Genomic DNA, 13,925 nt, shown 5'->3' with positions numbered 1-13,925 from the left:
CCATTTTTTCTTGAAAGTTTTTTTCTAGTTGTTGAGAGGAATAAGTCATCACCGTGGTTATCACAAGAGGAATTTTCACCTCTCTGTTTGCAGGGGTGGGTTGTATTTGCGTCTGAGCACTTTGGAGGGACTGTTTTCTTTTCTTTCAGGATGATAAACAGCAGCATTAGTTTCCTAATTAGATGGTGGCTTCTACTTCAAGATTTCAATGGAAATACCACCAGGGCATTTGAACGTAATACTGCAGTACTGTGTTTTCCCTGTGGCCAAGGGGAAGATCAAGAGATCACCTATGGAAGAAACATGTCTCATCTTAAGACCATATGATCAGGATCGCTAAGAATCAATTCTGTAAAGATTTCCTTCTCTAGACCTGCTGATTTCCCCTCCAGCACTGACAGGGAGGCTCACAGAAGACTCATGGTCTGGAGTGAAGACAAGATGTAGTCTTGCAAAAGCAGCTGGCAGTCCAGGCCATTTGTAGGTCACAGCCACGAGAAGTGAATAGAACTGAGACCTTCACTCCCTTTTCCTCTTCTCTCCCATTTGATAAGAATATGATAGATAGGCGAGAGTTATCAAAGGTAATTTAAACGTTTTTGTTAGAAAACATAAAAAAAATGTCACTCTTAAGCAAGAATTTTGTATTGCAGGCATTGCCTATGCGTTTTTGCTCCTGGGGAGCCATCACCACTGCTGACACCAAGCTGCTGAGTCCTTAGCCCTGCTGTAAACTGTTCTGTACAATACCTGTAATACACTGCTACATATATTTGAGATTCTGTCAGGTGTTAGAAACCTAGAAAAAAACAAGTTTTCACTTCGGGCAACATCAACAGGTCCTGACGAAGATTATTCCCCTACGAACCAGTCACTCAGGTAAAAGGCATGAATGATCCCTTGATTCATTACGTGAGCTTGTACCGGAGCCAGGAGTTTGAGGAAGACAGCTCCGACTGCAAACCATGCAGAGGGAAGTTTGCTTTGTCATGGCTTTTGCCTGTATCTCCAAAGAAAAAAGCAGATGGATAGAAAGCACATTTTGATGCCAAAGCAATACTGTAAAATAAAAAGAATCAAGTAGGGCAGTTAGTCTACTACTGTAATCATGTGTTCATTACTCCTAGCTGCAGAAAGGAGATCATTTCATCTCTTTGTGCTTTCCTCATTAAAAAACCAAAGGGGAAAATGATGAACCAGATAGAGCAGATTTTCCCAGTGACTGGTAGGACTCATTGCACTGCTGTTCCACTTCACGCAGCCTGGAAAAAGAAAGCCAATCTGCAAAGGGGGAAGGAAAGGCAGCTGCCAAAGAAATCAGTTGAGAGCTCTCGGCTGTACCATCAAACTTGTTGTAGAGATGAAGAGGAGGCGACTGGACCACCCACAGCAACAGATGGAGTGTTGTGCCTCTGGTATTTGGCATCATGCCTCCCTGGAAATGCCTGCTTCTGCTGTCGTTTCTGGAAGTGTTTAGAGAGATGAGGAGCTTGTTCCTACTGATGGGATCGGAAAAAGGCACATCCTTCTCATAGATGAGTTGTAGATAGTCAGGGCTTTCATACTGGACTTCCTCCACCATCTGACCTGCTCACTGGCTGAAATTGTGGAGAACAATTAACAGAGGCTTTCATTTTACCAAGTACGCTGGGAGCTGAAGGCTTGCAGTCCTTGCTGTAGCACTCCGGGGATTAAACACCAATTAAAAGGATTTGCTGCTACTTCCTGCTCCTCCTTGCCTTCTTCCGGCAGCAGCTCATTTAGGCAAGGAAGAAGACTGTTACAGAAGGTTATTTCCAATCTGCAACCAGAAATGCAAATTGTTCTTTACAATCTGTTTGGTTCTGAGGTATACCATCAGCTCTGGGAAGTTTATTTAAATGGGTTCTTTATTTCAAAAAGGAGAACATCCGACAAAAGTATTTGACATTAATATTCACCACCTTCCCTATCCAGCAAGAAATATTCTCATGAATGAGAAGACACCACCTCCAGTTTGTGATAGCATATGATCCACGTTGTCATTTTTTATGGAAATAAGCAGCTCGGCCTCTGGAAGATGCAGAGCACTCTTGCTTAATGCAGAGAACCAAGATATTAGAAAGTCTACAGCACCCTGGCACTACTGGTTCTAAGATGTCAAATATCTCATGGGGTTTCTCATGGAGTACCAAGAGGTCCATGGGGAGAGTTGCTGCCCTTTGGGTGTTTCTACCCACAAACTTCCGAAGTCCTTGCCAGCACATTAGAGAGATGTGGATTTTCTGTCCTTTTATAGTCAACAAGTGAATTATAAAATAGATCTGTGGGTGTCAGTCTCCAGAAATGTGGTTGGGGCATTTTCCTACTTGAAAATAGGATTTAGGTGTTCAGTCAATAGAGAGGCCAGGCTACAGCATGAGAAGTCCATAGAGTGAAGTGCAGAAGTTGCTACTCATATAAATAAAATAAAATAAAACATATCTTCTGCATGCATCCAGATGGTTATTCTTTCCCATGACAAAACTGTACCAGAGTTTCTCAGGGCCCAGTGATTCAGAAGCAAACCCCGTGTCTGTCAAAGGCACCCGGGGAGATCAGGTCCTGGACCTCCTTCTCAGAGCTCTACGTTCCAGGTTGCTTCTGGATTGTTACAGATAAAGAGTCCTGGACCAAAACGGGCAAAAGAAAAGAAGAGAGCACACGAAACCTAAGTGACTCCACTCCCGAGAAATACAAAATACGGGCACCCATTCCTACTGGGAATGATTTCTTTTGCTATGAGCAGAGTTGAAGAAGGCAGGACAGAAAAACAACTAATTTACTCCTTTGCAGAGATGGCTCCCTGAAGGTAAAAATCTCTTATTTGCCAAATTTCTTGACATCAGACCGACAGTCATGTCTTTGCTTGCCTTCTTCCAACATTCCCCGAGGATGGAGCTTCCGTTCTTCCTCCTCTCCAGTAGGTGAGGAAGAGGCAGAGATCTGGATTGAGCGGAACATTTCTGTTTCATCTGGTTGTCTTCAAATTCCAAAGCACTTCTTGAGCCGACAATGGCTTTGACATGTTAAAAGTTTAACTTTTGAAATGCGTGACTGCAGAATGTTTTTTTTTTTTTTTTTAATTTTTTGTAAAAAGCAACAGCAGCTAAGTATAAACTCACACTACCTACAGAAGTTGGGGAATAAAAATATGTATGTTAACTGCTGCCCTGGTTTTCTTCAAAGCACTATAAACTGTATTATTTGCAAATGGACATTTGATCCAACCACATTGATTTTACCACAGAAATGGAAGAGACCTTACAAGGAGGGGAATAGAGCTGAAACAGCCTGATAACCCAGCATTTCTTATATCTATGTACAGAGCAGTTGGCAACAATGAGTTTAGGCCTAAAAGTGGCAGTTTTTTTCAAATGCACAGGGCATGACATCTAGAAAAGGTGCAAAGGAACAAGGAACTCTGATCCTTGGCAAGAACTGGGGAATGGGAGCAAGAGAAAGCACAGTCACAGAAATACAGAACCTACTAGGTTGGAAAAGACCTTCAGGATCATCAAGTCCAACCATTATTTTTGCAAGGCATCTGTGTCCTTCTGCTTCTTCATTATGCCTCCCCCAACACTTCCCTTCTCTATTCCGTTTCCCCATACTCAGCAGTTTTTCCCTTCTCCCCCCCAGGGCTGCTGCACTGCTGTGCCCGTGGCGGGCAGCGTGCCGGATGGCAGATGTGCACAGCAGCCGATTGCTCTGCCAGGAACAGTCCTCACCGAATGCTGCTGCAGAATGGCAGCTTCATAACGAGCAGCCAGGTGAGAAACTCTGAGCTGAACCCTCTGGGAGGAGGGCTGCTTGCTTTCTCTGCGTTTGGTCATTTAACTGCCTTTTCCCTTCAACTTTTCTCACAAATCCTAGAGCAGTTCAACCAGCGGATGCGCAAATCTGATCAGTTTTTGATGTCTACCCATTAAATTACTTGTGGGCATAACTTTCTGGGATGGAAGAGCCCTTCCCTGGAGGGCAGATCATGCTCACAGAAATAACTTCATTAAGTTGTAAAGATTACAAACTTGCCCCCAGTATATTTGGCCTAAAGCAGAGGAAAGGGACTCGTGACTACTGTTTCAGGACCGGCAAGTTAGGTTTGCATCGTGTGTGGTGACAACAGGACTGTCCCCTGGTGTGGCTGTGCTCTGAGTGATGCTCACCTTGCGTGAAAGCTTCCTGCACGTCCCCCCCGACACCTGCCAGCGAGTCCTGGGGGACGTGCGTTGGGGTAGAGCCGGCGGAGGTGGATCTGACGGGCATGGGCATGGGGCGGCTGGCTCCGTGGGTGGGTGACGAGTGTGCCGAGCCTGCTGCTTGTGCCTGCATGGGAAACACCAGACACAATTTCCAAATTTTAAACTTTTTTCAGTCAATGTCTAAAAATAACCCTGTAAAAATACAAGAAAAAGCATGCATCAGGGAAGACGCTTCACCAAAACACCTTCGGGTTGAGTGATGTGAGGCATGACTGTCAGGTGCTGGATCCCTCCCCATGCAGCTGGGGGACCCAAGGCGGTGGCACCATGTGCCAGGCTGCCTACCCTGGGTGGTTCTGCACCTGCTCTCCTGCAGGCAGCAGTGACAACTCTCCGTGGTGGCAGCGAGGTGCTGCTGAAGGACCATCCCTGCCCTGCTGCAGGGTCAGGAACCAACATTTGCTACGGACAAGCCCCCAGATGTCCACTGTTTCACGAAACAAAGACAAGAAGTTGGGCAACCTATTGAAAGAATGGTGAGAGCACGGCTTTGCAAGGTGCAGATAACGTTCAGAGAGCAAACAGCAAATGTGTGACGAGTGGCTGACCAAACCCACAAGTGCCATGCAAGTGATTTATTAATATTTGCACAGGAAGTTCACCTATGTGCCTAAAGTCATTAAAAAAAAATAAAAAATGACATCTTTCTCTGGTCAGACTTTAACAGCCAGACTGGCCAAAGCTACTTTGGACTCTGCAGTGCTGCTGGGATCCTCGTGAGTGGCTCTGCAACACAGATGGCAGTGATGGTCCCAAGGGGCTTTCCCAGCCCCATGGGATGACTGGGGCTTGGAAAGCCCCTGGGTTCCCTGTCCCCCCCTGCCCCAGCAGGGTGCCCAGCCCCTTGTCCTGGGCTCGGGGAGCTCTCCCAGGAGCAGCCCCCGGCCCCTCTCGGGGCACCCCTGGGCCCAGCAGTGCTGCCTGAGGGGCAGGGGGAGCCTCTGGGCCTGGCCCTGGGCAGCGCTGAGCAGAGCCCGGCTCCGGCCTCTCCGCACCTCCCTGCGGGTACTGACGGCCATGGGGGAGCTCCCCCGGAGCCTCCTCTGCTCCAGGCCCAGCAGCCCCAGCTCTCGCAGCCTCTCCTCACAGCAGGGGGGCTCTGGGCCTGGCAGCACCCCCAGGGCACGGCCTGGGCTCTCCCTGCTGGGCCCAGGTCTCTCTGTGCTGAGGGGGGCCCAGAATTTAATGTGTACTCACAGAATGTACAATTTCATAGCAAACATCAAACAAATATATATATTTTTTCCCCATGAAAAAGGTTTGAAGGCTCATAGAAAGCTGCTATAATGTTCACTTGGGCAAAAGTCCCTGGCTTCAGGGATAATGCTGCCCCAGCAAAGCCTCCAGATCAAAGCCTGGAGTCAGTCACTGCGGTGATGAGCAAGGAGGGGCTGAAGGACTCGTGAGGAGAAGGTAAATACAAAGGGCACACACTCGTTGGCTCTGTGCTTACAAAACAGTAACCTCCCTGATGCACGTGTGTCATGCCAGAGCCCCAGAGACATTTGTCAAGGAGAGCAGCAACTTGGGTGCTCCATGGCACCTCCAGGAGCTCCTCAGTGCCAACCCCACTGCCTGGCAGAGCAGGACATCACCTTTCCACAGAGCATGTACCAGTTAATAACCTGTTATATGCTGTATGTGACCTGTTGCATGTTGTTACTGGCTGAAAGAGGGCAGGTTTAGGTTAAATGTGAGGAAATCCTTCCCTCTGAGGGCAGTGAGGCCTGGTGCAGGCTGCCCCAGGAGCTGGGGGTGCCCCATCCCTGGGGGTGCCCAAGGCCAGGCTGGATGGGGCTGGGGGCAGCCTGGGCTGGGGGCAGGGGTCGTGCCCATGGCAAGGGGTGGCACTGGGGGGGCTCTGAGGGCCCTGCCAGCCCAAACCATTCCATGGTTCTATAACGCGGTCGTTCTCTGCAGCGATTTCTGTCTTCCAGCAGTCTCTACTCCCTCCTGCTCTATTGCGACACTATCAGCGATCAGGTCTGCCATGCTTTGCTAGCCATGATTTACAATCTGTGACTGTATTTATATGAAAGCCGTGCTGCCTTTGATTAGGGGAAAGCTGCCCATAAAAAAAAAAAAATCACATGTTAAGGACACTAAAACCGTACAGCCCCTGATTAAATCCCTGTTTGGCTTGTGCCGTTCTGTTTGTCTCCTTTTTCTCTGTCCCGTGCATCGTTTGCTCCCGTTGACGTTCACCAGTTACCGGGGCAACCCGGCAGCCGGTGGTGCGTGCTGGTGGCACCGCCGCCGCCCCGGCACCCGGCTTCCCGCAGCAGCACCAGGACGGCCACAGCCAGGGCCTGAAGCTGGCATTCTCGTAAAGCACAACACGGAAATCCACCCGTGCATGAAGCTGTTGCTTTGAAACTGCATTAATAATGCGGGGAGTCGGAGAAGTGAGCGAAATATTCTTGTGACGCTGGTGCCTGCAGGGGAGATGGCTGCAGGGGGGAGATTGTCTTTGCAAGATGAAATTGTTAGCAGATAAAGGAAATGCAACACCGTCAGCTTCACTCCCCTGCACCAAAATCTGAAATAAAATCCATAAAAAAAAGACCTGCACGTGTACAGAAACACTGAGTCTGCACGGAATGGTGGTAGCTGTGTGCATGGCTCTGCTGGTGGCAGTGGCTGCTCGGCCCCATGGCTCCTGCCCTTGGTGCTGCTCGGTGCCCACCTGGGCGGATGCTCAGATGAGGCACAAAGACCACGCACCCACTGAGAGCAAGGAGCAGGATGCAGCCCAGCATCAGCACAGCAGCCAGTGAGCTGGAACTCACCTTTCCCCGGCAGGAGGCTGGTGGAGGAGGTAGGAGGAATTGCACTGTGTGGAAATTTGGTCCCCAGGTCCCACCTCGCCATTACGGAACCTCAGCACACATCCCTATCAAACCCCAGAGGCCAACTTAATGTTGGCAGGTGAGAGGGATTAAAAATGGAAAGCCTGCTAGAGATGTTGTTATTTGGAAAAACAAGAGCGCGATTAATAGAGTAAGACTTCGCCACTGCCCAAGCCTGAAGGCAAATTCCAGCCTGCGTGGCCAGCTCCACACTTCTCCACATCTGGCCCAGGGCATCTGCACAGATGTGCTCTTGCCTTGGACCAAAAAGAGCCCTTTAGCCCCCGGAGCTCCCACGCTGATGGGCTGGCAGCAAAGGCCAAGGCGCAGCACCCAGGCATCTCCACGTACATCTGGGGGAGTCAGGGCAATCTTTTTTCCACTGCCACTCATCTTTGAGACACGTCACCTATATTTTGTATTCTTAGAATAAGTACCCAAGCACTTTAATCTTTTTTTTTTTCAACCGCTGGGCATGCAGATGGACCGTGCCTATTTGCATACTGCAACCACCAGAGCAGAGAGGCTGGGAACGTCCCTCATCCTCGCAATGACACAGTTCCTGGAAATCTTAGTGATTTCAAGAAAAGCTCGTGACTGCATGCACAGAAAATACAGCTGAAGGGACAGCAGCTTCGGGGCAGTGCTGTGCCTCCCTGCTGTCACTGCTTCACGCATGGCCACACCACCATGTCCAGCGACCCCAGGCAACACACCCTACAGCACCCAATAGCTGAAAGAGGATCTGAAAGTTTTCGGTTGCAAAGACTACAGAATCACCTTCACGGGAAGCAAAACACACGTGGGCTGTCCGTGCCTGTCTGCTGGGAGTGTGACTGCAGGGCTGCAGCCCGCAGATGCCAAAGCTGCCCTGCCTCTGCTGGCCCACCACCAGTTGGGAGAAACAGCAGCCCCAGTTTGAGGCTTATGGCAGGAAATTGTCAAGTCTCAAGAGTGACCTTAATAGGAAAAAAAACCGCAGAAATTCTTCTGGAAGACATTTCTTCACTCCTTCTGACTATCAATATAAAACACCTGTTTTCACTGAAAGATGGAGATGAGGACACAGGTCTCCACCGAGGACGGGAGCATTCACATCGCCAGCAGACAAGTCTTGAACAACGCGAAAGAGCTGGGAGGAGAAAAACAAACTGAAAAACACATCTGTTGTGGTTGTACCTCATTAAAATTACAAATGACAGGACTCTAGTGTGTCTGGAAGATAATCCTGAGTCATAGGTAGCAAGGACTGAAACCGGACACTGTCCCCAGCAGCGCAGGCTGAAGAGCAGCTCAGCTGGCCCACCGACACTTGCCAAAAAACACGAAGCACTACGCCTTTTTCAGTAACACAGCATCTACCAAAACACAGGTGGAAGATCAAGAGGTCTAAGCTGTACTTGCATGCATGTTGCACGTGTAGTCTTGCAGGGGCTGGAACGAAACCCTCAAAGTTTGTGTCCCAATGAGGAAAGAAAGAATCAGACTTCTTTTTGGATGATTTCTTGGGAGATCGCTCTGAGGCCACGATGCCCATCAGGTGGCCATTTTTTTCATGCATGGACATGATGCCTTCATGGGTCTCAAACAGGACCTGGAGACCTGCACAAGCCTCTGGCTGCTGGGCTGAATGAAGAGCTGAGTACTTTGGGGGATGATGATTTCTTTCTGCTCAGGGCTGCACTCTTGATACAGACTAAGCATGGAGGGAGCTATTCCCAGGCCAATCCAGAAACCAGGCATCAAATATATGAAGAAAAGTGGCAACTATCACTGCAGAATTTAAAACACAGAAGTAGCACTGACTTTATGGACAAAATGAGCAGAAGCTTTGGGAAAGAAAGGAAGAAAGTCCACTGGACAATGCTCTCAGACACATGGTCTGATTTTTTGGGTGGTCCTATGGGGACCCAAGAGTTGGACTCAATGATCCTTGTGGCTCCCTTACAATTCAAGATGTTCCATGATTCTGTGATTCAAGACTGAGTCCAAAGGAAATCTGTAATGATGCACTCACAAAAAGACAGGACGAGAAATATTGATTCAACCTCAGCAACAGTCTCATGGTGTGCACATGGGGTGTGCACTGCTGCACACATCTGAGGAAGGCTTTACAAACATATTCTTCTGGTACTGCTGAAGCGAAAATTCCTGTTGTCTCCAGTGGCTGTATGTACTCCCACACGAGCGTGCACACACATGAATAGCTGAAGGAGAGGGTCCGGGAGCTTTCCTGGCTCAGGGCTGCATGTGGTTCTTTAGCAACTGGTAATATCTGTTTTTCTCTAATTCCAGATAAAACTGATCTATTTTACATGTTGACCTCATTTTTCTTGTGTTTTATATAGTGAATGTAGCCTCAAACATGCTTGATTGTTTTCACTCTGCACTGAGTGATGAGTCCTGTGGAAAAACGATGCACGTGGAAAAATGGTATATGACCTTTAGACAACATTTGTGACGCATACACATCCAGCAATCAGAAATAAGAATGAGTGAGCTAGCTGTAAGCTGGCGTTTCCTAACCATTAAATTATTTGGGTCAGCCTGGGCAATAACCCTCAGCCCACGGCTCTCAGGTAGCGTTGCCTGTGGAAGCCCCAGAACAGCCACGAGAAGCCCAGCAATGGAACCAGAGGATGCTGAGGACACAAGCCAAGGATGCTCATGGTGACAACGCGCCTCACGCACAGCCTGAGCTCACGCTGTACAGCACAAAAACAGCCCTGTCCTAGAAAGCACATTATCTACTGAGAAAGCAAGAAAGACATCTGGTACACGCAGAAAGGAAGAGCAGAGGAGTCCTTGCCAAAAGGCGGTCACAACGCCAACCACAGGTGCTGCGGCGCAGCGCTGGGGCTTGGCCCCGAGAAGAGGAAGCCGTGGGAGGAGGCGGCAGGTTTTAACTGTGCCTCTGCACACGTGGGGAGGGAATGAGGACAGCCTGGAGGGAGCATGCGACAGTTCATGGATATGCTCAGGAATTGTTCCCAAGGCTGAATGGGAAGGCAGCACTGAGGGCAATTCAATAAATCACTCTCACTGCCTTCCCTCTCCAGAGGCTGAAGGCAAAGAGAGGGGAGGAAGGAATGGGGCAAGGTCATAAATACTGGAGCTGAGGCTATTCCTGTGCTTTCTAAAGCCGTTGAAGTGAGCCTGATGTGGGGCTTTTGTTTCAGTGCCTCTGCTCCCCGGCACATCCAACTGCTCCTGCAGCTTTGCCTGACGGAGAGTGGTCTGCTGAGGATTGTGCACAGCGTAGCCCCTCCGAGAAAGCTCTGGTGTTTGTAAACAGAGCAGAGGCAGATTCGTGAACAGCTTCTGACTTCACTAGGCCACGAAGAGAAGACCACGCTCTGCAGAACGGCAGCCTTAAAAACCCTGGGAATGGGTTTCTTGCATCTTCTTCCCGGCAACTGCACCAAGGAGGGTATAGAAGATGGATTTCAATTTAGAAAAACAAGCAAAGAAACCTCTGACCCAGCTCCTGAAATGTTTGGGAGCTGACTTAGATTTATTGGCTCCAGTTTATCAAGTCTTATATACAATAGTTCTGAGGTTTAACCTAAAAACCCCTTAATATTTCCTGAAAAAACATGAAGAGACAGAGCACTGGGCTGTGCATCAAAACCAGTTCAGCAGAGGTACAGGAAGCAGGGGCAGTAACAGCTCCTAGCATGCATACAAAATAATAGTTGCACCACCAACTGCCTTGTTCCAGCAGTTTAATCGGAGCACCCCGCTACTCTGGTCACCTGCCATCGGATTTTCCACAACCACTATGCCAGAGGAGAGTTTTAAAAGAGAATGGGATCACAGAGTAACCAAAAAACTCGCGTTGGAAGGGACCTCAGGTGTCCAGCCCAACAGCCTGTATCAATGCTTCCTGCAGTCCTGCTTCGAGTGGAAGTTTGGGCTAAATACCCACAACAGGCATCACATTTGTACAACGCTGAGATCCTACAGATGCTTTCTGAGAAATTTATAAAATTTGCTTTGCAAGAAATATACGTTGATGTTAATGTATTTTATTATCTAGCCTACTCCTATGAATATATTAAAATAAACAGGATTGTGTATGCATAAAGAGAGCTAACAGTTTTTAGATAAATGATTTGGACAAGTAAATACCTCATCATGCCCCAAATAACTAACTCTAGACAATACTGCAGAAATGGAACAAAAATGAGAATAAGAACACATGGCCTACAAGTCTCATTTTTAGTTCTGCATATTTGCTGTAGGAAATTAAGGAAATCAGACAACGTCAAACAGCATCCAAGAAAAAGCGGGGATCTTCATTAGAGAGTGAAATGGGAACGGGCTTTCCATCTGCATCTCATGCACAGTTTCTAATTCGCATTTACCATGCTCTCCTTTGTCTTTATTTAAGAATCAGGCAGTGTCTGGCTTCCTCACGTCGAGGACCACGAGGCTCACGCTGAAGAGCTTTTATCACATCCACCGACAGTGAACGAGGTTCCTCAGCCCGTGCTGCACTTCCTTGCCACTCCTGTCCCCCAGGCCCTGTCCCCCCTTTTCAAGTACCGCTGACACCACCGTGCTCGAATGTGACCCCGGCGAACACCATCGCATGCACTGTGACCACGGAACATCTTGCAGCAGGGAAGAAAAATCTTGCTTTCTGCATATTTCACCAAAAAGCTGGCAAGTAGGAAATCAAGTTCTTCTCTCCGTGGATGTATAGGTCATCCGTCTAGCCTACATCATCTGTGTTTAAAATTTCACACATATACAATCCAAAAGCCGCAGCGCCCTTGCATTCCTTTGCTCATTTTGGGGCTGAGCCAACTCAATAAATAGCATGGAGGAGCCTGAAAACAACGAGCTGAGATGCTCCTTGTGCTGAGGTTAATTTTGTTTAGAAACGCCTTGAAATATTGGGGAAATTTATGAGTGCTGAAAAGTACAAATATTTTACTAAGCGGAATATTATGGACTACCACAGGCAGGTTAGCCAGACAGCAGTACAGACAGCAAAACAATCCAAAAACTAGGAAAACCACGAAGTTTTTAGGCTATGAGGAATAAACAACAGAGGTGTGGTGGGTGTGAGACAACACAGTCTGTCTGCAAAGAGGCCTCGTCATGTGAGATTTTATAGACTCCTAGAATATCCCGAGTTGGAAGCGACCCACAAGGATCATCGAGTCCAACTCCTGGCACCACGCTACCCCCAAAATTCAGACCATATGACTGAGAGCACAGTCCAAACGCTTCTTAAACTCCAACACTGTGACTATGTCCCTGGGGAGCCTGTTCCAGTGCACGACAACCCTCTCGGTGGAGAACCTTTTCCCAAAACCCAGCCTGAACCTCCCCTGCCACAGCTCGACACCACAGAGACTCTGCACAAAGGGAAAGACAATTGAGGGGCCTGGCAGAAATGCCACCAGCAGGCACTTCAAATCCTCGAGAGGCCCACCAGCACAGGGGGCTCCGAGGAGCCAAGCCGAGCTCTTCACCATCGTTGTAAACTCCGTAACGAGCTTTCTGCTGGCCCAGAGCTGCCTTTAGTTCCTTCACAGCAGCGTGATGCCCTGCAGCTGCGTGCCGGCTCCTCAATTTCCCCATTCTCGCACAATTTCCCCATCTTTGGTGTTTTTTTTTTTGTGTGCACTGTGGTGTCCTGCCTGTCCATCCCCACTGCTAGGGCAGGAGCAGCCCCTCTGCAAACATTCCTGGTCTGCGCACACAGACACATCCAGAGGGGGCCTGGAGCATCTCCTGAGGAAGCCTGTCGAAACATCAGCGTGCTGAAAAGCTGCAGAAAACTTAAGTGTAATTTCAGGTGTTTTTTCTGCCGTCAAGAATTACAAAAGCTGCTGTTTACAAAGGATGCTACTCGCTGACACAGGCTGCTCTGATTGGCCTGAAACGAACAGAAACGCAGAAAAACAAGAGCTGTAGGAAAACATCCAGTCCACCCCTTCCACCACAGCTGGACCCACTCTTCATAATCCCTTCCTGACAAATGTTTATCCAAAATGCTCTTACAAAGCTCTTCATTCAGATTTTCCTCAAGCCTAAATGAAATTCCTAGATGAAATTTTCAGCAACTGCTGCACGGCCCAGCCCCGCTGGAGGAGGACATCAGCACTTCCCCTTCTCCTTGCTGTTATCTTCTGCATATTCAAAGGCTTCTAAAACTTGCTCTCAGCCTTTCTCTTCTCTGGAGTAAACAGCATGGGTCCTTTAGCCTTTGATGAATCAGAGCCGGCGAGCTTCCTCTTGATCTTCTCTGGACTTGCTGCATCTGTTTGGAAAGCTGGTGCCCAGAACCAGACCTCCTGTTTCAGGTCAGACCACAGTGAAGGTCCACGGAAGGAGAGGCTGCTCGTTGTGCCTAGGGAACCCCAAAATAATCTCTTTTTTTTATTATTTTTAATATCATGACATTGACTTATCTTCATGCTGTGACCCCCAGGTGCAGCATGGTTCTCATTCCAGTTGCTCAGTTTTTTATACTTCCTTAGCTGACAAATACTTTGTACATACCGAAATCCAGTTTCTTTTTTCTCTTCCCTCCAAACAGTCCTGCAATTTTTCAGGATAATTTCGAATTCTTACCCCGTTCTCTAAAACCCCTGCAATCTTCTCCTGCTAGATGTTATGAGCAAACCCAAGTCCCTTGCAGGAAGACTGAATAGTAATTAATTCAGGCCAGAAATAATGAACTACAGAGGAATTTCAATTTACACCTCTTTCTATTCTAACAGGAAAACCTTGACAACTGACCTTGGAGATAACTTCTCCAACCAAATTTATAGCT

At 48.2% G+C, this 13,925-nt stretch overlaps 1 protein-coding gene across 14 annotated transcripts in view; it reads right to left on the bottom strand.

Annotated features, from left to right (window-relative positions):
• The window catches only part of DTNB (dystrobrevin beta), a 192,365-nt gene that overhangs the window by 14,530 nt on the left and 163,910 nt on the right, over positions 1–13,925 (bottom strand). For all 14 annotated transcript variants that reach the window (XM_068679116.1, XM_068679115.1, XM_068679126.1 and 11 more), the window contains one exon: positions 4,188–4,347. In XM_068679116.1, the coding sequence (XP_068535217.1) occupies positions 4,188–4,347 (160 nt within the window). The remainder of the gene's footprint in view (positions 1–4,187; positions 4,348–13,925) is intronic.

This window comes from Anas acuta, chromosome 3 (assembly GCF_963932015.1).
Source record: "Anas acuta chromosome 3, bAnaAcu1.1, whole genome shotgun sequence".
Lineage (NCBI taxonomy): Eukaryota > Metazoa > Chordata > Aves > Anseriformes > Anatidae > Anas > Anas acuta.
The sequence above is the reverse complement of the archived record's forward strand: the minus strand, read 5'-3'. Positions and strand labels throughout refer to the sequence as shown.